Source organism: Wolffia australiana, chromosome 14, assembly GCF_029677425.1.
Source record: "Wolffia australiana isolate 7733 chromosome 14, ASM2967742v1".
Classification (NCBI taxonomy): Eukaryota; Viridiplantae; Streptophyta; class Magnoliopsida; order Alismatales; family Araceae; genus Wolffia; species Wolffia australiana.
The window spans coordinates 14693419-14720585 of NC_135848.1; the positions used below are offsets into that span (position 1 = coordinate 14693419).

Genomic DNA, 27167 nt, shown 5'->3' on the forward strand with positions numbered 1-27167 from the left:
AGATGTGTTTTTGACTCATTATGTAATTGGACCTAGACTCACTCTTTCTCTATTCTGATCCCTTTTCTCTATCTTCACTCATCTCACAAATATCAGGCTTCCCTGAGGAAAATTCCAGTTTACATGGAATCAGAGCCACTCCTGGGACCACTTGCCACCACTGTTGTGATACGATCCCAAACGCTACTTACCGGTAGATCTGTCTTTTCCCTTCTTCGTGTTCCCTTTAAACAAGGTGGCTTTTCCTTTAGGAGGCCAGCTAGAAGGTATTATGAAATTTGAGTTCCTTGTCTCTTTTGTCCTCGCCCTCTACAATCCTCATCCTCGTGATCGTACCCTCTTCACTGCGCCTTCAGGCGGACTGTCTGTGGTCAATCCTTACCTCTGTTCGACCTCTCCTCTGATCATTCCCCTTCTCTCCATCCCAGGAACTCTCTCACACACTCACTCGTGATCCCCTTTCATCTCTATTGAATTGAAGTGTCTTATTATCAGAATTACATCAAAGACGATACGATCCCCCTTCCCATTCTCTTTAGATTCTCTTGCCATCACTAGTCCCAGTTGGTGGAGCCAATGCTGGAATTTCAATCAACTTCTCTGGTCTGTGCATGATCCTTGCACTGGGCTCCTGATAAGGTCCTATCATATGAGTAAATGACAGAAATGCAGTCAGTCACATGCCACTTATTAGACATGTGAGTTCAAGAAGAGTGGCTTTGGCAGTTTCAGCTGGGATATTCTTATTCCTTGTTTTTCTTTGCTACTTTCTATTTTTTGTCATTTTATATTCTCTCTTTCAATTATTTCTACTTTCAGACTAATGGTTCTCGCGATAGGCCCAATTCCTGTATCCATGACCTGGTGTATTTAAATCAGGATCGTTAAAAAAAAAATTTTGAGGAAAATAAGGAAGACCACCATATCGACAGACAACATCCTACACGATGCAGAGAGCTTTATTTCATACTGGTTTCAGCGGGGGAGAAGGATGAAAAGAGGACCATTTTTGTCGGCCATGTATATCGCATTCATATATATTCTAATAGTGGCATCACATGTCTCATCATACTGCCTCATATAATGTGGGGGGACTATGATGGTGGAGATTGTGACCATAGACAGGGATAAGGTGACCTCCCATTGCCTGAGTGTTTCTAAAGAGTACTCGCATTGAGAGAAGAAAGGCACTCTTAAGTGACTACAGTGCCTGAATATTTTGATAGATCAAGGGGCGTTAAACATAAGTCAGTTTAAAAAATTAACAAAGTTGAAACACTTTAGGTGGAAAAATTTTTAGGAGAACATTTCTATCATAAATGGACCATGTCTTACTGAATTCAGCCATGAGACTTCATTCATCATGCTAATGCTATGGGGACTCACATGGATTGTGCCAGTCAAGGTACTGATCGATGCGGGATCAACACACAACTTTATATGCCAGAAGTTCTTACATCGACTAGGCCTCCTATCCAAGCAAACAATGTGCTAAGATGTGACAATTTGCCATGGTCATGGCACAAAGGGGTCTTCTATTTAACGCTCACTATCATTCTGAATGCAAGGACTGCCAATTGTGCTGAGCTTTTTTTCATCAACCTACAGGGCTTGGATGTTACACTGCCATTCAGTGATGTTGCATGTTGGAAAGGTGTTCTATTGATGATGAAACATTTGTGTGGGGTACACAGATTTCACTTTGTGGGCAGATCCTAGCCTCCATAAAAGGACTTTGACAATGACTAAAATCGACCATTTACAGAAGGAAAGTCAGCTCCTCATGCTTGAATTGTATCACAATTCCAGTGTTGCATGTATCTACTCAAAAATATTTCTACAAGTTTGGCATTTGTGTCTTGAAATATTTGCTCAGATCTGTTGCCAAGAAATCTCTACTAAACTGCATACATTCGAGTTGATCTTATTTGGACGGGATCTTAACAATTACACATAAAATTAGTATAAAATGCCAAACCGAGGAAATTATGCTTACTTCAATTGGCTCAATACGTAGCACATACTCAACAACGGAGTAACTGTCAGATGTCTCGTCTGCATTCCAAATGGAGCTAGGTTGTAGAAGATTGAAGTGCTCTTTTGGCAACACGAGGCAGATTAGCTGTCAATAATTTTAAAAAATAATTACAAAAATTAAAAAGAATTATATACTAATTAAAAGTCTTTGAAATAATTGCTTAAATTTTTTTTTGCAAGAACAAATAGTAAATTTTGAATAATAACAGGCAAAAGAAAATTAATCTCAAGGTGACAATGGATGAATCTCAAGAAACAAAGATTAGGGAAAATAAAGAATTTATAAGTGAATAAGGATAATAAAAATTTTGAAATACTTTACACAATAGCCAAGAAATTATCCTAACTCCACTTAACTACTAACACAGTATGGAAAAGTTGAAGCATAGTCAATTCATTCTGTGAGGAGAAAAATGTGTAAATGAGTCAGTGGGATTGTAAAGGCTGTATTCTGAAGTACAGGAGTCTCACGTGATACACACCCTTTTCTGTTTGTTACGTCTTCTTCCATGACAGAGGGCTCAACTCACATCAGATAAACCCAAGATGCATAACTGTGGCGCTGAGGTGAAATCCCAGTCCACACAACACAAGACTAGGACCCCAAAGGCCGAGCAAAATACTTCAACTGTTGAAGAGGACTGAGTAGAACTGGGTTACTGAACAATTTGATCCCATCTCCTGAATATATTTGCCTTCCAGAATCCAGCTCCTTTTATTCATAGAGAATTCCTGTAAGATAGATATATGGGCTAGAGAGGGATTATATTGGGCCCTATATGAGACTCTCAGAAGGAGATCTCAAAAGAACCAATTACATATATAAAAGAAACTAAGGTTTAATGGGATTAAAATGAAAATAATATTCTTGGCTGACACACCCTGACGCAGATGGTACCTCAATTGAAGGAAGCAAGGGTGTGATTTACCCTTGTCAGGCTTGAGTAACCCATGGTCAAGTCATATAAACTACCGAGGTTACTCAAATGCAAAGCAGAAAGTTGTTCCTATAGAAGATTAGGAGTGGTACATGTTTTTAAAAGGAAAAAGGACAATCACCCGAGATTAGCAACACCATAAAGATATAAACAAGAGTTACAAGGACCAATTTGGTCAATACCAACCATTCAAGTTCTTCTAAACCAGCAAAAACAAAATCCTCCACTTCGTTCATTAAAGTCATGGACAACGCTAACCGTCAAAGCAATTGTCTCCTTGAAAACAGTCTAATTACGATGTAGCCAGGTAGCCCATAGAACCAGGAAGAGTATTCCTCACTCTGCCTCCTTTCTAAATGTCCAACCCCTGAGAAAGACCCAGAAGACCGCGTCTAAAGTGACATCCACCCATGTAATGTTCTGGCTGACCCCAACCACCTAAGTGAAAAGGCACTCCAAGAACAAGATGAGAGCGATCCTCTTCACCCCTGTGCACAGAACTCATTCTGCTAAAGTGCCCGGCAGTAGCCTCTTCCTGAAGGCTCGCGTCACAACTCTCTGTCTAAGTGGCATTTAAGAAGCAACTTCTAAGCGAACCTTCTGCTTCCAGATGAACCTGCAAGTGAGAATGGTTGCCTCTTCTTATTCAATCTGTTGGTCTCTGATCTTCATGAAAACACCCTGAACAGAAAAAGGGAGGTACCTTCCCAGTCCTGGTCATCATGTGTTTTGTTGAGTGGTTTAGTATGCATTTAAGAATGCTGCATGTACAAAAATTCCACCACCCTCAGGTCAGATACAGTGCCCTCAACAGTCGGACTCCATGTGTCAGCCCAACGATCCCAAAATGAGGCCCACAAATCCTGTGAAAGGGCAAAAAGTTGCAGAAAAGACAGAACCCACTCCACGTCTCTCCATAACATTCCAAATTGTCACTAAGAGACTTAAAATTTATGTTTAAAAGGCACAGCATAAAATTGAATCAGTGGGCCGACAATCCATAAGAGGGTGGGTCTTATTTTGAAATTCAAGATAGACTATAATTATGCTCTGTGAGACGAGTGTAATCATCAACATATGATGACCCATTGGTGACTGCACAATGGGCGAAGTGAGGAGGACAGGAGCAGGAGTTAGTATGAAGAAACAGTAGCCGATGAATGTCCAGTCACCACTATGGCCACTTTTATTGATTAACTGTTTATCATTGATAAGGCTTGGATGATGTGGCTTGGGTGGCTCAGACCAAGCATTGACTTATTGGTTGAGACTAGGTGGCTCTGCTAACTCACATGGTTTGAACTGAGCTTGGACTGGCAGGTCAGATTTCTCAGAGTGGGCCACTTGGATCAGCTAAAAACAAGGGACTTAAACCCAAGTCGCGCAATTCAATCACCTGGGGTATGGCCAGAGTAGTCAAATAAGGCAACTTGGTGTGTGGTCCAGCACAAAAAAAAACATCGGTGGTGTGAGGTTGTAATGAATGTAATATTTTTTGTCACTCACCCTTAGGCTGGCGGCATATGTCTCAATTCCCAGCTTGCTCATCAGCCTGAGAATGTCTAGTGTAGAAAGACCATCATTCACTGACCAGTGTCTAGAGATATTCATCAAGGCCATGTTCAACCAAGCAAAGCCTTCTTTTAGAGAAAGGATCAGAAGCTCTCCATGCAATAGCAGGAGAGGGAGTATAAGCCTACATTCATCCACAAAAGATTTTGTTGAAGCTCCTGGGATCTGCTATTGGATCTCTGTTGATCTGAGTATTACATGTCTTTATTTTCTCTCTCTTGTTAGCCCATTAAGGGCCCTCTCTAGTCAGCCCATTAGGGCTTCCTATAAAACCCTGTAATCTCTTTCATTTGCTATCAAGAATTGTTCTTTTCTTGTTTACATGGTATCAGAGCCCTAACCCTAACCCTAATCTGGGTTTCCTGGGCTCGACCTTGCACTCCAATCTTCGGCGGTTCTCACGACCGCCTGATCTCGCGCTCCGGTCTCTCGCCGTCTCGCTCCGGGCCTCCCAGGCGCTCGCCGTTCTGACGTCCGCCGTCCCGCGCTGCCCCGGCTCGCGCCCTCCCGGCTCGCGCCGCCCGGCTCGCGCCCTCGGCTCGCGCCGCCCGGCTCGCGCCCTCCCGGCTCGCGCCGCCGCCCGGCTCGCGCCCTCCCGGCTCGCGCCGCCCGGCTCGCGCCCTCCCGGCTTCGCGCCGCCCGGCGACAGCGTCCCGGCGACCGTCGTCCCCGCGCCCGACGTCCCGGCACCCGCCGTCCCGGCTCCCACCGTCCCGGCGCCCGACGTCTCGGCGCCTGCAGTCCCGGCTTCTCGTCGTTCCGGCGCCTTCTAACTGTGGTCTACTCTGCTTTCATCATGATGAACCCGGTTGAAGCCCAGACCTCTACTGTTACGCCAGACTCGGCGCGGTATCGCCACATGCATCTGCGGTGCCTCTCGAGCCCGGGAATTGGTCGTCCTCCTCTGGACCATCCTCTTTGCCTCGGATGCCTCCGGATGGTATGTTTACTGGATTCAATCTCCTGCAATGGCGCCAGTACGTCCAGATAACTTTAAAAGGGCGTCTCATGCGCCATCTTCTAGAAGACGGACCTTCCCAGACCGATCCCAAGTATTATGACTGGCTGGACGTTGAGGGGGTAGTTCATCGTTGGCTCTTGGACAGTATTTCACCTAGTGTTAAAGGTGAATTCATGTCTCTAGAGTCGGCTCGGCGATCTGGGAAGCAGCACTTGAGAGCCACTCCAAGAAGCACAACATTGCGACTGCATGCGAATTGGTACATCGGGCCGCTAACCTGCGTCAAGGGGACCGGTCTATCATGGAGTACAGTACGGAGCTCATTTCGTTGTGGAATGAAATTGACTACTACATGCCGCCCAACCCCCATTCGGAGGACCGCCAATATACTCTTCAACTTCGGGTTTTCCAGTTTCTTATGGGACTGAACCCGGAATATGAAGTTATGCAGGCTCAGCTTATTCATCGGGAGACTGGTCCAACCTTCAGGATCGCACCACAGTGTGCGGGTTGAAGAATCCCGCCAGCAGGCCCAGAACTCGGCCGGCACTTGTAGCTCATTCCTCTTCGTCTGCACGCCCATCGTCGACTCCACCACCCGGCTCTTTGCCACGTGGTCCGACGGCTCGGACGGAGGATTCTCCAAAGGGTGATCCTTCGCTGTTTTGCAATTACTGCAAGAAGCGAGGTTACTCTAAGGAGACGTGCTACAAGCTTCAACGGAAACGCGCACAACCGAGCAACCTTGCTGCAGCCGCCTCGTCCGTGCCCCCCCGGGTCAAGTGCCTATGCTGTACGGTCTTCTCCCGACTAGTGCCTCGCCCGCTAGCTTCACTCCAGAAGAGATGGAGCGTCTACGCCGCTTGCTTGATCCTCCAGTCGTGGGCTCATGCTCCTGGCCCACGCAGGTATGTCCACCAGTCTTCCCACACCTACATCCCCTCCTGGCCATTCTTTTTCCTCTTCCACTTGGCTTCTTGATTCCGGTGCCACCGCCCACATGACCCCAAATCCTCGAGCCTTTCAAACTTATGCACCCGTTTCTGGCACCTCCAAAGTTAAAGCTGCCTCCGGCGATCTTCTCACCGTGGCGGGTATTGGTCGTGTGGCCCTTTCCTCTTCTATGCATCTATCTAAAGTTCTTCATGTTCCTCGCCTTACTCATCATCTTCTCTCCCTATCTAGCCTTGTTTGCGACTTGAAACAAGACCTTACCTTCTCTCCTAATTCATGTTTTTATCGTGATAAGGTGTCGGGAGGGCGATTTCCATTGCTGAGGAGCATGAGGGGCTCTATCTTTTTCGTCCTTGTTCGAGTTCTCTTGCTTTTGCTGCTGCGGCAGTTTCCCTTTCGGCTTCCCACGAGCGTTTGTGGCTTCTTCATCGACGTCTCGGCCATCCTTCTTTTGCTACTCTTTATCGTCTCTTTCCTAAACTCTTTCAAGGCCATTCTGTGGACCGTTTGTTTGTACTGCTTGTCGAATTGCCAAACATCATCGTACTACCACGTATCCTATCTCGTCTTCTCATTCTTCGACCCCATTCTCCCTTATTCACACCGATGTGTGGGGGCCTTCCCCTATTCATAGTACTTCCGGTTCTCGGTGGTTATGCATCTTTATTGACGACGCTACTCGATTCACGTGGGCATATTTCTTGAAGAACAAATCAGAGATATCTCGTGTCATTCCTCAATTTTACTCCCTTATCCAAACTCAATTCTCTATATCCATTCGTCGCTTCCGCTCCGACAATGCTAAAGACTACGTTAACACCACGTTAAGCACCTTCTTCCAAGACAAAGGCATTATCCATGAAACTTCTTGTCCCTATACACCACAGCAAAATGGCGTTGCCGAAAGAAAATTCCGTCACATCTTTGAAATGACTCGAGCCTTCTCTTCCATATGCATGTGCCCAAGTATTTTTGGGGGGAAGCCGTCTCCACCGCCATCCATCTTCTTAATCGCCTTCCATCTCGAGTGCTTGACTACTCCACTCCCATTGACCATCTTCAGCATTCCTTTCCAACTCTCTCTCTCTCCGAACTCATCTTACTCCTCGTGTATTTGGATGTGTATGCTATGCGCCCAACCACCAACTTGGTCGTGATAAACTGGATCCCCGTGCTATCAAGTGTGTGTTTGTTGGCTATTCTTCCACCCAAAAAGGCTATTTATGCTATCATCCACCCTCTCGTCGGTTCGTCGTCACCAAAGATGCCACGTTTGATGAATTGCTTCCCTACTATTCCTCCTCCTCTCCTGAACCCTCCTCGTCCCCCTCTCCCCCCGACCCACGCGAATGCCTCGTCCTCGTCCCTCGCCCCTCTTCTCCGGCCCCGCCCGACGTGTCCCCGCATGTTGCAACTCCAGCAATTGTGCCTCCCGACCCGCCTCCGGCCGCCGTCTCAGTCCCTCTGTGGAGCCCCCTCCAGTATCTGCTCCTGCGCTCGACCCTTCTGCTGCACCTTCTTCAATTCCTCCGCTCCCTATCCGTCGCTGCCCGCCTGAAAAACGCTACGGTATTACCCTTGCTCGTCGCAAGCCTCGGCTTCCTTCTTCGTCTCTTGCTGCCCGTCTCCCTCAACCTCCACCCTCCTGCCACCTCCTCATTAGCCGTGCTGCCCTCTTCCCGTTCCTCTCCCCTCTATCCGTTGGCGGAATCTATCTCCTCTCATCGCCTCTCACCTCTTATCATGCCCTTCTCACCTCCCTTGATGCCACTTCCTTCCCAAGGCGGTGGACATTGCCCTTTCATTTCCGTGATTGGCGTCAGGCCATGGCGGAAGAACTTCAGGCTCTTGCTCACAATGAAACGTGGGATCTGGTTCCTCTACCGGGAAGCATCTCGTGGGTAGCCGTTGGGTGTATGCTGTGAAGCATAATTCTGACGCAGTTCTATTGAGCGCCACAAAGCCCGGGTTGTGGCACAAGGGTTCACTCAGAAACATGGCATTGATTATCAGGAGACCTTTGCTCCGTCGCCAAGCTGAATGCATGCGGATCTTATTGGCCCTTGCTGCGGATCGGGGCTGGATTTTGCAACAATATGATGTGAAGAATGCTTTTCTACATGGAGAGTTGATCGAGGAGATCTACATGGCATTACCTCCTGGCTACACTTCCTTAGTGCCATCGTCTCATGATCTGTTGTCTGTCGCCTGAAGAAAGCATTATATGGCTTGAAGCAATCTCCTCGTGCCTGGTTTGGTCGTTTCCACGACGGCCATGCAGCGTCGTGGATACCGTCGGTGTAATGGTGATCACACCCTTTTCTACCGCCATTCCACGTCGTGGAGTCGCTATTCTTCTTGTGTACGTGGATGACATCATTATTACGGTGATGATACGACGACCATTACTGAGCTGGCTATGTATCTCTCGTCAGAATTTGCTATTCGCCATCTTGGCCCGTTGAGGTCCTTTCTTGGCATAGAGGTGGCCTATTCTCCCAGCGGGATCTTTATTTGTCGAGAAAGTATACGGTGGACCTTCTCTGTGAGCTTGGAAAGGAGGGCGCCAAGCCTGCTTCGACACCGATTGATGCGAACCGTCGACTTGGTGCCGATGCGGATGAGGAGCTTGCTGAGCCTGGCCCATATAGAAGACTTGTGGGAAAACTGCTTTATCTCACCCACACTCGCCCGGACATTGCATATTCAGTGGGTGTTCTGAGTCAGTTCATGCAGACTCCTCGCATGAGCCATTTTCATGCTGCTCATCGTCTCCTCCGTTTCCTGAAGGGCACCATTGGCCGTGGATTATTGTGTCGTCGCCATACCGCCTGCGTCTTGAAGTCTACACCGATGCAGATTATGCCGGCTCGTGGTTGATCGTCGGTCCACATCTGGGTATTGCACCTTCTTGGCGGCAATCTGATTACTTGGAGGAGCAAGAAGCGAAAGTGGTCTCGATCGAGTGCTGAAGCGGAGTTCCGTGCCCTTGCGCATGGTCTGTGTGAAGCACTTTGGATTACCCAGCTTCTTCGTGAGCTACGGTGTCCAGTTCCCTCTCCTGTCCAGCTGTTCTGCGACAACAAATCGGCGATTAGCATTGCTCATGACCCCGTTCAGCATGACCGTACAAAGCACATCGAGATCGATCGCCATTTCATCAAAGAGAAGCTTGAATCGGGAGATTTTTGCACGCCTTATGTTCCGTCTGCTGAACAGCTTGCAGATATCTTCACCAAAGGGCTTCATGCCCCTAGGTTTGAGGAGCTCTGTTCCAAGCTGGGTGTGGATAACATCCACGCTCCAGCTTGAGGGGGAGTGTTGATCTGAGTATTACATGTCTTTATTTTCTCTCTCTTGTTAGCCCATTAAGGGCCCTCTCTAGTCAGCCCATTAGGGCTTCCTATAAAACCTTGTAATCTCTTTCATTTGCTATCAAGAATTGTTCTTTTCTTGTTTACAATCTCCAATATAAAATTTGGAATGTTCTGGATTATGTTAGTGGGTCCATCTTATCACTAAATTCGGTTATTCATTCAAACCAGGATATAGGCCGTAAAACCTAAACAACTTGATTACAATGGATTTCTTTCACTCTCTTATCCTCTAGTATCTGCATACAGTTACCAACCAAGATTTTCAGTATTCCTACCAAAATTTACTGATCGACCACCGATATTGAGATATCAGCGATGAGCCAGGAGGATGGGCCAAGTGGGGGCTATTGACACGGGTAAGTATAACTGGCCCGATCCGACCTGTCGGATAGGCCCAACTCTGATGATGGGGAGGAAGACCCAGTATTAGGGTTTGGTCATAGGAGGAAGGGGCATGGGGAGCAAAAAGAAACCAGAAGAAACGGGGAACTGAGGGTGGTTGTTACAATCTTAAAAGGCTGTCCCATAGGCATCTCTCTCTCTCTCTCTCTCTCTCTCTCTCTCTCTCTCTCTCTCTCTCTCTCTCTCTCTCTCTCTCTCTCTCTCTCTCTCTCTCTCTCTCTCTCTCTCTCTCTCTCTCTCTCTCTCTCTCTCTCTCTCTCTCTCTCCCTCCCTCCGCTCCCTCTCCCGCTCCCTCTCCCTCTCCCGCTCCCTCTCCTCTCCCTCCCTCCCTTATCAACGGGGACTCTGTCATTATGACAGATCCTTGCTTGAGCACAATTTCTGTTGTCGTGAATCTTACAATTTGGTATTTTGGAACTGAAAGTGACTTTGAAATTTCCTCTCTCCTGGCTGAGTTGGGCCCATCTGTTTCTTCAGAGGTCTTTTTGGTGTAAATGTTTCCCATATATCTTCATCATTTAATAGAGAATATTGAGAGCTGGAAATTTCCCCAAGATCTGCATAACTGTATGGTTTCCCCTGAAACAAACCTATTTTTCTTAGGAACTTATTTATCATGATGAATTGTGACAAGAAAATAACTATTGTTAAACTTGATACTCAAGAATTTCCTGGTTTCTGCTTGGTCATGATCCCTAACTACACAAAGTGTAAAGGAACATTGAATCGTGATCAATATTGAAGAAAGAATTGTTTAAAAGAAAAGGTTTTTGACTATTTTCATTTAGTACTCATCAAAAGCATTATGGGGTTTATTATGATGTAGAAAAATCATTCCATGACAACATTGAATTGTATAGAGACCCTTATGTAGGTTTCTACTGAGGGAAAGATGAAGATACAGTACATTGATGAACTGCGCCTGTACATTTTGAGGGATCCTCTGCTGTATCAAACGGCTCTCTCATAGGGATTGTCTCCCATAGCATTTGGCCCTCTCGACCACGTCTCCAGCTGCCTCCTTTCCCCCTTATTACCAATTATGCCCCCACAACTACATATTATTGCCTGCTCCTCATATGTAGCTACATGTTTTTATCGAGTACTAACCTAATGTGGAAATGCCCAGGTCGTATCAAACTGTTATAATGTGAAGGGAGTAGGGAGGATGAGAAAAATGAAAGATTAACATTAATTGCCTTAATCACCTTAGATAACGCCACAATGTTTACTTCATCCATGACAATGCCTATACCTGTTGAACATTTAACGTTGACCAATCAAAAGACAAGTAATGAAAATAGAGATAAGGTATACAGTTCCTTGCAAAGTAATAGGAATTAAAAAAATGATATAAACTGAAATCTAGGTACCAACTCCTATCAACTCCTATCAAAAAAATGAAATCTAGGCCCAAATCACCCAACTTAGAAGATCAGGACTCTGATGCTACCCTACCTCATTGTGGGGTGTTTTGGGTACTCCTATTTCTTACTGTACTTCCCTCTCACTATGGTACGATCCAATAGACCCTCAACCATGTATGACCAACAAGGGCATTTTGATTATTTCACTCCCAGGGTGTTTTCCTTTTTCAATAGAGTCCCCTTCCATTTGGGAGGGAAGCGAAGAAGTATAATCGAAGAGTACTTTTTCCCCACCCATCCCCCTCGGCTTAACACATGGGCCCTCTCCTATCTTCCTGATGCAATACACACTTGCAACTATGAATGTCGTCCCCGGCCCAAGCCATAGGACGACGTGCCAGTCCAGATAGGCAGGCTTACTTAAGCCATCTATCAGAGAGGAGAAAGCGGCTTTTGACTAGATTTTTTTTTTGAATAACAAAAAAGGCGGTCACCCGAAAAGGGTCGGTAACCACCCTCCGATTACATGCCTTAAGCCGTAAGGCTCTATTACAAAGGGGTTTATCCTCTCCCCTCTCTTTTCCCCACTCAGAGGAACCAAGCTGCCAGAAGTCCTTCCACCTCGTTGGCTAGCCCATCTGTAGAGGCCGTCCCCCCACGAAAGATCACGTCATTTCTGTGGCGCCATATTCCCCAGAGCACTGCCAACACTTTGCCCCCCGCTTCTCGTTGTCTAGAGCCAAGTCTCTGTATCAAGTCCGAGAAGGCTTCCTCTGATGTCGGGTTCACCGCCGTCTGAGTGCGAGTAGCCCAAATCTTGCGAGCAAGAGGGCACTCGAAGAATAGGTGATTACAATCCTCTTCTCCTCCTGTGCACAGTACGCATTCCGTCGGTGCGTCGGGATACATCTTCTTTCGGAAGACTCTGGTCGCCACTCTTTTTTGAAACACAAGCCACCGGAAGATCTTCACTTTCAGAGGGACCTTTAGATGCCATATCACTTGGCATGTGTGCGGCTTTTGACTAGTGTACGTGCTCTTACGCACCTCCCCATCTCTGACCCTCTCCTAACCCAATCTCTCTCGCAGACGTCCAGGGCTACAACCAGAACGGCTCGAGTGCACGGCGTCGTCCATCTCTCCTGCTCGACAATTGCGTCAAGTCCACCAAAACACTCGCTCACTCGCTCTCTCTCTCTCTCTCTCTCTCTCTCTCTCTCTCTCTCTCTCTCTCTCTCTCTCTCTCTCTCTCTCTCTCTCTCTCTCTCTCTCTCTTCCGCCTCTTCCGCCCTCTTTTGATTACATTGTGAACATCATCCTGGAGTTCATGAAGAACTAGTGAAGTTACAATCAAGGGTTGCAACACTCCCTCAGAAGAAAGAACTGGTGATACACTCTTTCCCAGCAATCCTCTCTCTTCCCTTCGATCACCAATGTCTTATTGATAGAAACTAACAGGTTTCAGTCAAGATACGGATGGTCCTCCCCTTAGGAGCGCAGACCAGATGTTCAAGTTGAATTGCAGTTCCTTTGCCGCTTTTGATCAATGTCCATCTCCAACACCTCAATCTCCCTACCTTCACGATCCTCTCTGCCTCATGATCATCTCTCTTCGTTCACCAGATCTTTATCCAGTTCTGCTTTCTTGTCAGCCTCCCCCTTCTATCTAGGTTGACACAACTATCTCTTACTCTCTCCTCGAGCACAACTGAAGCAGCAACCCAGTTATGTTTGACAATATGAGGAGTACATCATGTTGAACATAGATAGAACTGACAAACACCCTAATAAGGATCCAGTGCAAAGAAAAGAGAGCCAACCAAATGCCCTGTCGAATTTGATACTGTCTTTAACGAACATTGATCACTGAGAGCATGTCCAGGATAATATCATCAAAAATGATCCCTCGTCATGATGCTCTACCAAGGAAGGTAAGATATGCAGCACAAAGGTTAGGGAAGATACCTTGTTTCTTATCCATAATAATTTCATGCAATGCTAGGGAGTGAAATCAGAATATTGGAAGCACAGTGGTATTTATCTTTCCGATTTTGATTCATACAAATTAATCAAGAGAGTACTCTGATGGACTCTGGTGACAAAAATTGAAATCAAGTAAGAAATACGCACAATGCCCCTTTCCATGTTCTCCAAGGAAAGCAGCAAACAATAATAAAAGGAAAAAACCATGAAAAATTAAAGCAAAATGACAACTATGCTTGATGGTGTACAGGCAAAACACCTGAGCCTTCATAATATAGAGCTTTCTTTTGAAAGACAGGTCTTTGGTAATTCACGACCTTTCCAGTTAGAACCATTAGTTATTATGTTCATCAGGTTACGCATCAAACTTTGAAGATTCATCAGTCGAAAAAAAATCAAGAAAAAGGAGACGTAAAAATCAGGAATGAAACAGCCTAATTTTTGTTGAATTAATGACTTCGAAAAAATAAAGAATATTTTCGTACCGTATCCAAAATAGTCAAACTGCTTCAAAAGATAGCTTCCCTCCTCTGAGTCAACAAACCTAAAAACTTCAGCCTACAAGTAGAACTCTGGGATCACACGGACTGATACGGAAGTACAGAGAAACGCTAGAATGAAGTAATAGTGAATTATAGAACTCTCTAAACATGTTGAAATTTTATTTTTCTAAATTTCAGCAACGACAGTAAAAATGAATATGAACACTTCGGGTGCTGACGGGGATAATTAAAGTTTCACAAGATTCACTGAGCATCTATTAACAGACTGAGGTATAACGAGGTCGATTTTGAGTATCACATCCGTAGTAACGTTTACGGCTTCTCTACCTTTTCGGTCCCCTGTCAACTATCCTACGGAGAGTTAGTGAACTGGTATGTCCGTAACAAAATCCACCAGCCGTTGTTCTTTCACATTTTACTGACTGTTTCTTTCAACACCAGAACTCTACATGATAAATAAAATGACAAAAAAAACTTTAGCAAAATATTAAGGGTCAAATTCGCGACAAAACTGAAGAGAAGCATCCTCACCTCCCCCTTCCAAATAAAATAAATTCCATCTGCTTCCTGGCCTTCTCGAATAATATACTCGCCCGGTTCTAAAGTCATTCCAAAGATGAGAACGATTCGATCCGAATAAACAAACTAAAAAAGAGACGAATCAAATGATTCATAATTCTCAGAAAAAAGGCGCCCCAATTTTTGAGCGTGCAAAAACACAATTTTCAACGATTTCTGCGTGTCAAGGTTTGAAGGTCTCGTCAACAATACCGTACTCCCGAACTTTCACCGTCGCCGCAATTTTCCGCAAGGAGGAGCTCGGAAGTTTCAGCAATAAAGGAACTTGGCCAAGAAATTCGACTACTGCGAGACACGAAATAAAGAAAATGAGAAAAATCGAGCTAACAACACGATTGAGAACAGAATTTTCCAGCCGACTCGTTACAACATCAGAGATCGCAATTTACAGTTTCTGAAATCACCTTCTTCAGTGTCCATGATCAGTCGGACAACGTATTGACTGTAGCCGGAAACCTTCAGCAACAGAGAACGGGAGGAAGACGCCACGCGATTGGTCCAAGCGATGCAAAAGGCTTGATTACTTGCTTAATATATACCCGATCAGCTGGGCCCACTGAAATTCGCCGACATGCTCGTACGAACGCCCAATCCTTCGTCCCGTCCCGTTCCGTCATTCGACGTCCGTTCGTTTCCCGTCCGTCATCCTGACATCATCCGTCCGTCAACCAGTCGTTGTTTGTTCGTTATCCATCCGTCATCCGTCTGTGATATGTCCTATCACAACAGTAATGGTCAATTCCATATCTGCCGTCAACCTAAGACGTAGATGATGGCGATGACGGAGGGCTGCGGACCGGCCACGACATCGCCGTCATCACTGTCCAGTGTCTACTTTATTGTTAGATTTAAAAAAAACTTTAGAACAGTATAAATACTTTGGAACAATCCTCAGAATATATTGGGCTTCGCCATCCGATTAATGGGTTCAGTTTGGACAGGCCAGACTAATTGAAAGTGGATGAATAAAAAATATAATAAATGCTCAAGCATACTATATATATATCTCCCTATAGCATATTTGCCACCGCGAGAACATTAATGAGGACAACACAATTCCCCTGTGACTGCGACGGAAACTTTTCAATCCAATGACAAGGCGACACGTGTCTCAAACCCACGACTCACTCGTGAAACTACACTCCAGCGCCGTCTCTGCAGTTCGCCGGTGTTCACGCAGCCTCCTCTTCCAGAAGCTTCTTGTCCGAGAAGCAAAACCAGCGGCGGCCACGATGATCTGAGATATCTCCGAGTTCAAATCCCAGCAGGCGTCGCCGAGCTCTGGTTCTTGAAGCTGCATTCTTCTGATGAGGAATCCGAGCTGCTTCTGCGTTTATCTGCTCTTTCTTCTCGCATTTCCGCTGTTTCCAGCGGTATTCTCGCTGCAGACGAAGGATTTGATGAACCGGAGGAGCGCAAATCCTGAGAAAGCGGCTTCGAATCAACGCGGATCGAGATCTGCGGTCGGAATGACGAGTGTTCCACGAGCGGCGGCCAAAGGAGCTGGTAGATCCGACGGCGATTTCTCATTCCATGAGTTTTTGGAGTTTCATCCTTTTTGATGCGTAATTTGAATTGTTTCACTTTGTGTGGATATCTTGAACAGTGTGCTTGGACGGGAGCTCTCCCGCTTACCACCTCGATAGAGGCTCCGGTGACGGCTCTGGCAACTGGCTTCTCCAGTTCGAGGTAACTGTTCAAGCTGCTTCTAACTCACAGATTCACAGATTTTAATTGATATGAGAAGAATAGGGAATGATCAGAGTGGATGATCAGTTATCCTTGTTTTTGCTAGGGAGGAGGATGGTGCAACAGCGTGGCCTCCTGCCTCGCTCGATCGACAACTCGGCGGGGATCAACTCGCTACATGAACAGGCTCGAGATCTTCTCCGGCATTCTCAGCCCCGATCCGATGGAAAATCCTGGTAATTTCTCTCTATCTCTACCGATAATTCTCTATGTCGAATGCAGAAATATAGTATGCCTTTCTATCGAAATCAATGTACAATCAAATTTGTTTTTGATAGAAAAAATATTTTGAATAAGAACCAGAGGAAACTTTTTGGTGAGCAGAGAATCATTCCTGCAACAGAAATTTGGTGAGCGTTAGATCCTGATGTTCTTTATGATTAACAGATTTCTACAACTGGAACCGTGTTAAACTCCGGTACTGCGACGGCGCATCGTTCGGAGGAAATTCAGTTTACCGCAACGGCGTACGCAACACCTCGAAACTCCAACAGTAATGATTCCTCGAGATCGTGATTCTTCCTCAGAGTTGTTCTTGCTCATCTTCTTGCCATGCTTCTCTTCCAAATTCCAATGATTCTCCAGAGTTTGGTGCTCCACTTTAGAGGACAAAGGATCTGGGAAGCCATTGTTGCAGACCTCATTCCCAAGGGATTGGGCGTGGCAGAGAAGGTGACTGGTTACCTGCTCAAGACTCAAAACACTCGAAATTTTTGGTGAGAAGTGTCGATCTTTGGAATTCTTCTGTTATCAGGCTTTGCTTTCTGGCTGTTCCGCTGGAGGCCTGGCGACGTTCATTCACTGCGACAAGTTCAGAAGGCTTCTTCCGGAGGCGTCAACTGTGAAGTGTTTGAGCGATGCTGGCTTCTTCCTTGATGCGTGGGTATTTGCCAAGAAGAACCCATTCTCCAACGGAACGTATTTCCTAATTTCGAGGATTTTTCTCAGGAGAGACGTGGCAGGCAACGACACCATGAGAGCATTTTTCAATGGCGTCGTCGATCTTCAGGTCTCTGCTCTCCTCTCATAAATAAATTGATGAATCACGCGGAATTTTGTAGTAAATGCAAAGTTCGTAACATGGGCAGGGAGAGCTAGAAAATCTCAATGCAGGATGCGTCAAATCTCTGCCCGACCCTCGCCTGGTTCTTTCCCTCGCCTCAGATATTACTTTTTTTCATTTTTCAGATGCAATGGATATCATGCTAATTCAATCTTCGGCAGTGTTTATTTCCCCAGTACGCGCTGCCATTCATTAAAACGCCATTCTTCATCTTAAACTCGGCATACGATGCATTCCAGGTATTTTTCGAAAGGAAAGTAAATATAATGTCCGCCGTAGTATTATTAGAGACTTACTAATTTGAGAGGCATGCTTCTTTGGACCAGTTTAACCATATCTTCGTGCCTCCCTCTGCCGATCCGCATGATCATTGGACTCGCTGCAAGCTCAACTCAACGACATGCACATCTGCCCAGATTTCTATCCTGCGAGGTTTCCGATGATAAATAATATGATATTTTTTATTAAAATTAAGAAAAAATAAAATATTTGTCAATAGGTTACAGAGATCAGATGCTGGCTGCACTCTCGGCCTCGTTCTTCCTAGAAAAGGACGGAGGATTGTTCATAAATCCCTGTTTCGCACACTGTCAGAGTGAGCTGCGAGAAGCCTGGTTTGCACCATTCTCACCGAAAATCAAAGGAAAGGTAATCACAGCGACTGTTTTCTAATTTACGAACTCCCAATCTAAATATCGTAAACTTATTCTGAAAATCTTCCACCTCATACAGACAATCGCTGGCGCTGTTGGGGACTGGTACTTCGAAAGAGAGGATGCGAGATTCATCGACTCGTCGAATCCGTTCGATCGAAAATGTCAAGGACCTCAGGCAATTCTCGACCCTATACATTTATTAACCTTACGTAATGTTAAAATCAAGCCATAGTTCTCTTGACGATCCTCGCCTACGACTTCTTCCGTAGGGACTGGCGTGATCTGGGAAGAACAAAGACACATCTTCACATCCCCATGGCCACGAAAATAGAAACTTTATGGCATTGATTTATGTAAATTGATTGATGAAATAAATGAGGCAATTTCATGTGGTAAGATCATTCGACAGTGAAACGGTAAGATCACCGACGGGAATAAATGTAACCGTCCAATCGTTATCGGGTTATTATATTTTCATTCCACTGATTCCTCGACTTGAGGTTTCACCGGCGAGTCTCTCGTAGACTCCGGGTTGTCTCCATTCCTTTAGAAGCGTCGGCTTCTACTCGCTTCCGGTGCGTTCATCTTCACTATATCTCGTGGCTTTTCACGGAGTTTTGGTATATCGATAGCATTGCCGAATACCTTCCCCATATCTTCAGCTAAAATTCATGGTTATGATACTCTTATTAAACGTTCTGGTTGGCGTGGCCTCTGACGATCACGCTCGATTTCTCCTCTTGTACGGAGTTTTTCAGGATGCGCTTGTTAATATATCTCAACTATTTCCAGAGCTTCGCGGAGGTCGAACGGATAGTCACGAAGCGAAAATGTTACCTTGATCTCATTGTGTCTTAGTATTTTTTTGGAGGAAGAACCAAATGTTATTGCTTCTTCCGTGTGTTTTCAGTTCATTTCAAGCTGCAGAATCAAATATTACTTTTTCCTCCATTATTCTTTCTTGAAGGCTAGTCCCGATTCTCTCGGATTTCTCTCTATTGATCGTCTTTCTCTTCGTCCCTTGAGTTTTTAACGACTTCAAACCTTCAATCAGAGCTTTAGTAATTTACTTTTCCGAATTGTGACGATTAGAACTGCAGAGATGAATGGTGAGAAGACCTATGCAGCCGACATCGAATCCATCAGACAAGCCCATGCCCGGATCGATCCCTACATACACGAGACCCCGGTCCTTACCTCCCAAACATTGGATCTTCTCTCCGGCAAAAGCCTCTTCTTTAAATCAGAGTGTTTCCAGAAAGGGTAACTCTTAAACAATTAAAATCTCAGATCATGTGTTTTTTCTCTTTTACTTAAAGCCCTCTAAATAATATTTTTTCAGGGGAGCCTTTAAGTTCAGGGGAGCCTGCAATGCTGTTTTCTCCCTCGACGACGACTGTGTCGGCAGAGGAGTATTAACTCACAGCAGGTCAATTTTCGATTCACATATCATAGATTCGTGTAGGATTCTGAGACGTTGATCTTTCCAGTGGTAACCACGCAGCGGCGCTGGCCTTGGCAGCAAAGCTGCGAGGAATTCCAGCTTATATCGTTATTCCCAATAATGCCCCCAAGTGTAAGGTTGAGAACGTCGTGCGCCATGGCGGGCAGGTTATCTGGACTGAACCCTCAATGGAAGCAAGAGAGCTCACCGCAAAACGTATTCAGGAAGAAACCGGCGCCGTTCTCGTTCATCCGTACAACGACCCATTTATCATCAGGTGATCATCTATTAAAACCAGGCTAAATAGTGAATATGCTAGTATTTCTCGACTCTTTCATTTTTAGTTCCGACATTAAAGAAGATCTTTCCAAAATATATTGACTGAATAATTTCCCGGCAAATGGTGGATTCTGATATTTTCCAAAACCCCTTCTTCAATGCTTCCCTTTAACTGGTGGGAGCCCTCACTTTAGCTGGGCAGAGCCAAGAATGAATCAGTAAACTTAGCTCAACCACCTCCGGGGAAAATGCTTTTCTCTAAAAGAACCTGCACGAATATCCCAGTCAATTAGTATCCAAGAAAAAACCCAAATACGAACATGCCCTTGTGGGGAAATTGACGAAAACACCCATTGAAAGTTTGTGAATTGTATCAGATTCCACTTTATAGGATAGAACTTGGTGAATTAGAAAGTTAAGAAAGAAGATAAATGCCATTTTTTATGTGAATCCATTTTCACTTTTATTTCAACTGAATGAAACAGTGGACAGGGCACAATCTCCCTTGAGCTACTGGACCAGGTTCCAAACATCGATACCATCATCGCTCCCATAAGCGGCAAGTCTCTTGGCATTTTAGCTCTCTTCCTATCATCTCCCTGTAAATATCGCTTCTTGCGTTGGATCCAGGGGGGGGATTGATATCTGGCGTAGCGCTGGCAGCCAAGGCGATCAACCCTTGTATCCAAATCATAGCTGCTGAGCCAGCTGGTGCAGATGATGTTGCCCAGTCCAAGGCCAGTGGACAGATCATCACCTTATCGAAGGTCAACACCATAGCTGATGGCCTTAGAGCTTCCCTCGGCAGCCTGACCTGGTTAGTGTTTTCTTGATAAAAAAAATACTTATTCTTTTTTAATATTGATGGTTGAAAAATCGCCGCAACCTTCCCAGTAGACATGGTTGTTCTGTTCTGTTCGTTTAAAACAAACAAAAAATTCCACAAAAGAACCGCACAGGGCCTTATTCTTTGTTCTGTTCTTTTTTATTTTCAAAAACGAACAAAATTTGCACATGCAAACAAAACTAGAACAAAATTCGCACAAAGCAAACAAGAGAACTGCACATGGGTCTGTGCGATGTTCTGTTCGAATTCGTTTTTGTTCTGTTCGGAAAACCCAAAAGAACGAAACAATTCGCACAAATTTGCACAAAAAGAACCGAACGGCCACGTCTACTTCCCAGTAATCAAAGATGTCACCAGACCTTGTCACATAAGTCATGCCTGTGAGATATAGGGATATTATTGTAATTTCCTTTATGAAGGGTATGGCACCCCCTAGTTTAATTGAATTTGGGTCTGTATTACTATTTTATCTTTTTTCTTATCTTTCTCTCGTCAATATTGAACACAGGCCAGTTGTGCGGGACTTGGTGGATGATGTCATCACGGTTGAAGACCAGGAAATTGTGGAGGCCATGGGAATGTGCTATGAGATTCTGAAGGTTGCCGTTGAACCCAGCGGCGCCATTGGCCTCGCTGCCGTCCTCTCGAAGAAGTTCCAAGCATCTCCTGCTTTTGGTGTCAGCCAAAATATCGGGATCGTCCTCTCCGGAGGCAACGTCGATTTGGGCATCTTGTGGCAGTCACTTCACCAGTCATGCTCCCGTACATGAACATTCTTTCTGAAGGCCATAAGCTGGAGGGGAGTGTCACCAAGGTTGGTGCTGGGTTTTATGTCTGATGATTTGGATTTTAACTATAATCTTTTTTATTAATTTCTAGGCTCAGTTTGACTGGCACAAGGATTTCTAATTTTCTTGGCTTTTTTTCAGGTAGCAATCAGCTCAGTAATGACTGTGATGTTGTCTCCCTTGAACATTCCTTCTGAAGTTCATAAGCTGGAGGTGAGTTATGTTGGATGATTGAAGTAGAATTCATGTTGTGCAATGTGATCACATGCACATCAACATTACTTCTGATGTTCTTTTGTTTCTATGATTTCTTCCTAGCTTATCTTTTGTGGCTTTTGTGCTTGACATTTTGTTAGGAATTGAGTATTAGCAGGAATTTGGGAAGAAAACTTCGTTTATTCGTTCTCTATCTTCTGTGTTAATTTGGCAAAGTGGAACAGTGCATGATAGTATAAAGCACGCCAATAAAACCTAAAAATAGAAAGCATCTTTTTTCCAAAACAAAATAAATAACAAACGTATTTTTTGACAGCAAAAGTAAATTACAATAGTCGAAAGCAATGAATAAAAATATTTGACCATGGTCATTATTTCCTTTCCATAGCATTACTTTCAGGCACTGTCTTCATTATGGTAAAGACCTCTCAAAACAATTTTTACTGAGCGCATTTCTTAAAAATTAAATTCAATGCTATTGAATCTGTTGGAATTAGAGACACAACAAGCTTTAGTATGAAGGAATAGAGACAGGTACGACAAGATGCCGGACTGATCACAGCCTCAGAGTAAGTTGATTGTTAAAAAAATCAACTTAACAAGCACGAATACGACGTTAATAAAACAATAAGAACAGTAAGGAAAATGGAAATACAAAAGGGAAACCTGAATTTTTTAGTAAGTTAACAGTATTCATTTATCAACCGTTGTCCTCATGTTTTTCAGTCCTCGTTAATGGATGGATACTTTGATAACGTATATCTCCTTTTCAGGTATTTAAAAGAGATTTACCGAAGACATGGGCTATTATTTTGAGACCAAGTTATTTTTGAAAAAATAACTTGTTTTGATTTCCAACATCTCTCTCTCCTCAAAAATTTCAAAGTGGATAAAAAATAGATATGTATGATTGCTTCATCTCAATGTTCTTTGTGAAACCTCCACAAATATTCAAATGTATGAGTTTTTTCTAATTGTATTTTAATGATACTGTGTTCTTTCTTAATAATTCTGGAGCCCCATTATCTATCCATTGACTAAGTTTCAAGCCGGTGAAGTCATGGCAAGATTAACAACTCAAATATACTTTTCTCTTTTCATACTTCCTCTGAGAGTGCGCATTTAAGAAAATGAAAATAAATTGTTTTTTTCATTATATGCACCCATGAACCCATAACACCTTACAACCTGTGAGGGTGCACGGCGAGTAATATAAGATAAATTACTATTTAGAGAGTAAAATCACAATAATGAATTTAAAACTATACTCAGGATCTAATTTGTTGAAACGTGGTATTATTTGGAATGATTTGTCGTCCGTTTGATGAGAAATGAAGCAATGTTCTCACATTAAGTAAAATGTTGGTTTGCCAATGGTCAAATTTCTCCTCCATTATCGGTATATCCCGTGAAAACCGTTTATTGTGAAAAATAGAATTCAAAGTTAATGATCAAATAAGCATCGAAACGGTTTAATGATCAAACACAATACCCACAAAGTATGAATTGAACCTGACACTTGTACCAAGTGGATTTACAAACTACTAATCTAAAGAATATGATAGATATCAATATGTTGATATCAAACACCAGATTGATTTTCCTATGGTGAGATGATAACATTGTATAAAGCTTTTTAGCTACTCTTACCATAAGAATTCAACTTACACAATGATTTGGAATTCGTTTGAGACTGTTGGATAAGAATCCGACTTGATGAATATTTACTAATACCGTGAAAACTGGGAGCCAGAGACTTCGACCGTGTAACAAGCTTTTTCAGGTGTCACATTAAAAATAGATTGAAAAAATATTTTAAAGAACATGTCTTGAAGGCCTCATTAATTAAAGTTTTACTGTAAGAAATTATATACTAATATCATCTTCCTCGAAGTTGATTGCATTTTCCCTGTTGCAAGGATCAATACTAAAGAACGCTCACTCGCTCTATCTTTCTCAGAAATTTATATTTTGTTCGCTGAATTTGAAGTTTAATTGAAACCTAGGTTTGATATTTCCCGTTGACATTTTGATTGTGCCTCGGTGAAAAATATGTAGAATAACTAACAATATTACGACCGCGGGTAAAGGGAAAATCCCACCCGCTCTTTAAAACGTCAATCGTTTCAGGCCGTTGGATACCATTTAAATGGTGGCGATATTCTAATCATCGAATTTGTAAGATAGTCCCATATGGAGGGATTTTAAAGTACGTTCAGAGAGGATTATAAATAATTGGTCGACTGCATCCATCAAATCATACCTTTCTCGGCCTTTTGGCTAAGATCAAGTGTAGTATCTGTTCTTATCAGTTTAATATCTGATACGTGGGCCATCGGCCCACATGATATTAAATTAATTTCTTATGGTGGAGAGCCCACCACAGTGGCTTGCCACTGGGGCCCTCGCGCGTCGCCCTTGCGTTGCACTACTGCATCGGCCTGGCGCACCCCTACCGATCCAACTTTCTAAATATTATAAGAGAAGATACTAATTTCTTAACAGTAATAAATTAGTATTGGTTTTATGTTTCATTCGCTTAAATGACTCACAATAAGGTCATTTGTAAATGTAAGCTAAAATACTTATCTTGCATTAGTTGTCTGGCGATTAATTATCAGGCAGTTATTTCGTACATTTATTTTTCAAAATTCAGAATAAAGAGTTTTTTACTGGTGACGGATCGGAGGCATGAAAAATTGCCTTTAAAAGTTTATACAGTGACTAATCCGATGTTCCAATATATGGGATATTATATAAGAGATTGGGGATATTTGGATATTTCCTGAACTGACCGTTAACGCATAGCAGAATTCTAGTTTATGCACACCTCTGGCTTGTATGCCAGGTATCTTATTTTTGAGTTGTTCATATAACTGAATAAGTAAATAATGGATAGTCGATGGGCTTGATTTTACTGGATCTCAAAGCATTTTGTCGTACTAGCAGAATGATATGTTTATCTGTCATATATATTTGGATTACAACTCTATATTGGAAACTTGACAATTAAACAGTGGAATTTCGGAACTCTAAACTTGTCATGACATCAATTTTTCATACACCCATAAAATTTAGCTTTATGATATATATGTTTAAATTAACACCATGAGTTGTATACTCTCCATGAAAATGTGGCTCAGTAGGTGTTGCTTCACATTCAGGTGTTCAAGAAGATATTTAAAGCCCATGGGTTCCTCGACCAAACTCATGTTCACGTGTGAAGCTTTATTCCATAAGGATGTGCCAGGATCTTCCAGTGCCCAATACAAGAACAATCCACTGTTAAAGTGTCCATTTACTGTGTTACTTGGGGAGGAACTATAAATACATCCAAATACTATCTCATGTTTATTTAGCGTCCTGATTTTCAAATCATAAAAAATGAAATTGATTTGTTTATTTACTGATATTTACCTCTCATTTATAAGGACTCAAAATAATAAATTCAAAATTTCTACTCTGTTTTAAGTCTGAAGACTGACTGACTTATAATATAGCTATTCTCTATAAGTCATTGGTTCTGAAAGCTAAGGTCTATCCACTTTCTGAATGTATTAATCCTGATTTTTTTATATATATTAATAGTAGCCTGTAGTCATTGATAAATATAAGCATTTTGAGCAATGGGAACAGAACTATTTTTATCAGGTTTGTCATATCATCTTGTCTTTTATCAAGGGTACTCTCTATTTTCATTCACTATATGATTATTCTCCATTAATTGGGGATCTAGCTTTACATAAAGGAATTATTATTTAAAATTTTTGTTTTTAAATGGATCCAGATATTGAGATTTAATATAATTTACAAGTTTCAGTTTCATATCTTAAACTTGAACCAAAATCAAAAAATAAATAATTTTATGAAAATCTATTTTGTGAGAAAAAAAGTTGTAGGACGTGAGGTGATTTAAATTAAAATTTATAATTAAATATAATTGATAAATGAATTTAATATTTAAATTGATGAATTTTTTAAAACTAAAAAATAAAAAGACATTTGACATATTATAGAAAAAAATAAATATCATAATCATTATGGGGATATTGAAATAGGGTATAGAAGATTTATAAATTTTATTTAAGATAAGATGAATGTCAATACCATTTAATTTGAATCAATCCAGAGTAGCATATAATTTTATTAATTTTTCCTTGAATATAATGATAGAGACATTCATAATGAGAATAAATCATTTTAAAGAAGATACAAAGTTTGATTCTGATTTAATAGAAGATATAAAACAAATATTGATCTGTTAAATTAAGTCAAAGACAATGATATCTACTTAAATTCAATTTTACCACCATATATTTGATAATCACTTCAGTTATTTACGTCGAATCCCAAAGGTTCTTACTAGAAATTATTATTGTGCATTTTTATGCCTGATAGAGATAAACTTATATACTGCTTGCATGCGAGTGACTATTTGATGCTTATAATGCATGTGGCATGCTTATAATGAAGCCCAATAATATGTTACGATAAGGGAATTATGATGATATCTTAATATATGGCTTCAAGACATTTAAGTGCACATCCTAAATATTCATACTTAAATGGTATTCAAGAAGGACATCAAAATATATGGATAAAATAGCACTTTCTAATCTTGCTCATACAATGAGGGTGGTTGATCCTATAACCATTTGTGTGGAGACACTGAGGTTAGATTGTTGGTGCACTATGGGGAGAAATTTCACTATGTTGGTCTATATAAATCCATGGATGATTTTGTACCTAACTGCCAACCATGTGATTCATGTCACAGCGGTGTTGGTGGAAATGGATATTATACTTCCTATTTGCCAATAAGACTTTGAATACTCATTTTTTTCTCATTGTAGTAAACAATTTATTCCTTATTATTCTCGCTTGAGATTAGTAATGAAGTCCTTGAATACACGAAATGAGTAGATGCATTATGAAAGATGGAAGTATGATGATTGCTTACCTTGAAACATGTGTTCTAGATATTCTTATTCAAAGGATACTAGAGATAGATATCAAAATATTTGGATAGAATAACATTGTCTTGTACATCTCCCGGTTATGACATATATTAATAAAGAGGAGAATAGAGGCCTACTTTGCTATGGTTTGACATTATGAATGTTTGTTGTGTTGCAACTCTTAGTGAAAAACTCAACCTCACATTACTCGCCAACAATGTCGCTTTCTCTTAAGGGTCATCACTAATCTAAATGTATGTAGGCGGTGAGCTAAACATTTATTTCACATCCCGTTCAATAATCATTGATACAATATATGCATAAAATGCATGTCTGATGCTTCCAATGAACTCCATGAATACATGATATTACCAAGGGAATTATGATGAAATTATAATATAGACAGTGATAGTCTTAATAAATTATAAATTCTCATTTGAATGATGCCCAAAAAGGACTTTGAAATATCCAAATACAATTACATTATATAGTCC

At 42.6% G+C, this 27167-nt stretch overlaps 3 protein-coding genes and 1 non-coding gene across 9 annotated transcripts in view; 3 read left to right on the forward strand and 1 right to left on the reverse strand.

Annotated features, from left to right (window-relative positions):
• Positions 1-15973, reverse strand: part of LOC144712515 (acyl-CoA thioesterase II) — a 57183-nt gene extending 41210 nt beyond the window's left edge. The window contains exons 1-7 of the mRNA XM_078586807.1: positions 15802-15973; positions 15078-15200; positions 14866-14955; positions 14626-14693; positions 14077-14149; positions 11450-11496; positions 1997-2122 (exon numbers count right to left, since the gene is read on the reverse strand). Of these exons, the coding sequence (XP_078442933.1) occupies positions 1997-2122; positions 11450-11496; positions 14077-14149; positions 14626-14693; positions 14866-14955; positions 15078-15200; positions 15802-15973 (699 nt within the window). The remainder of the gene's footprint in view (positions 1-1996; positions 2123-11449; positions 11497-14076; positions 14150-14625; positions 14694-14865; positions 14956-15077; positions 15201-15801) is intronic.
• LOC144712065 (Pectinacetylesterase family protein) lies at positions 15724-18549 on the forward strand. 2 transcript variants are annotated; one of them, XM_078586243.1, is made up of 13 exons: positions 15731-16179; positions 16280-16362; positions 16469-16598; positions 16810-16889; positions 17008-17094; positions 17177-17301; positions 17371-17431; positions 17511-17567; positions 17647-17724; positions 17812-17917; positions 17985-18133; positions 18218-18316; positions 18411-18549. In XM_078586243.1, exons 1-13 carry the CDS (start codon positions 15981-15983, stop codon positions 18420-18422), a joined length of 1266 nt encoding a protein of 421 aa, XP_078442369.1. In that variant the 5' UTR covers positions 15731-15980; the 3' UTR covers positions 18423-18549. The 2 variants fall into 2 exon arrangements, 1 of the variants encoding a protein (XP_078442369.1); XR_013583721.1 differs by lacking the exon at positions 18411-18549 and having other exon boundaries at positions 15724-16179; positions 17992-18133.
• SR (serine racemase) lies at positions 18535-22724 on the forward strand. 5 transcript variants are annotated; one of them, XR_013583723.1, is made up of 9 exons: positions 18759-18945; positions 19242-19404; positions 19484-19570; positions 19632-19862; positions 20350-20423; positions 20495-20681; positions 21220-21525; positions 21641-21712; positions 22489-22724. XR_013583723.1 is itself a non-coding variant. In XM_078586247.1 (8 exons), exons 2-7 carry the CDS (start codon positions 19244-19246, stop codon positions 21479-21481), a joined length of 1002 nt encoding a protein of 333 aa, XP_078442373.1. In that variant the 5' UTR covers positions 18535-18557; positions 19242-19243; the 3' UTR covers positions 21482-21525; positions 21641-21906. The 5 variants fall into 5 exon arrangements, 4 of the variants coding, with proteins under 4 accessions (XP_078442373.1, XP_078442372.1, XP_078442371.1 ...); XM_078586247.1 differs by lacking the exons at positions 18759-18945; positions 22489-22724 and adding an exon at positions 18535-18557 and having other exon boundaries at positions 21641-21906; XM_078586246.1 differs by lacking the exons at positions 18759-18945; positions 22489-22724 and adding an exon at positions 18601-18716 and having other exon boundaries at positions 19234-19404; positions 21641-21906.
• A 1250-nt stretch (positions 22725-23974) lies between these two features.
• Positions 23975-24170, forward strand: LOC144712555 (U2 spliceosomal RNA). Its single transcript, XR_013583822.1, has one exon. It is a non-coding gene; the product is annotated as a U2 spliceosomal RNA (small nuclear RNA).
• Positions 24171-27167: the final 2997 nt, after the last annotated feature.

Coding starts and splice junctions, on each gene's coding strand:
- LOC144712065 (XM_078586243.1), top strand. CDS start 15,981: ATGAGGAATCCGAGCTGCTTCTGCGTTTATCTGCTCTTTCTTCTCGCA. Junction 16,890..17,007: donor ATTCAGTTTACCGCAACGGC/GTACGCAACACC, acceptor ATGATTCTCCAG/AGTTTGGTGCTCCACTTTAG. Junction 17,095..17,176: donor GATTGGGCGTGGCAGAGAAG/GTGACTGGTTAC, acceptor TTCTGTTATCAG/GCTTTGCTTTCTGGCTGTTC.
- SR (XM_078586244.1), top strand. CDS start 18,813: ATGGTTATGATACTCTTATTAAACGTTCTGGTTGGCGTGGCCTCTGAC. Junction 19,863..20,349: donor AACGACCCATTTATCATCAG/GTGATCATCTAT, acceptor TGAATGAAACAG/TGGACAGGGCACAATCTCCC. Junction 20,424..20,494: donor CATCATCGCTCCCATAAGCG/GCAAGTCTCTTG, acceptor CGTTGGATCCAG/GGGGGGGATTGATATCTGGC.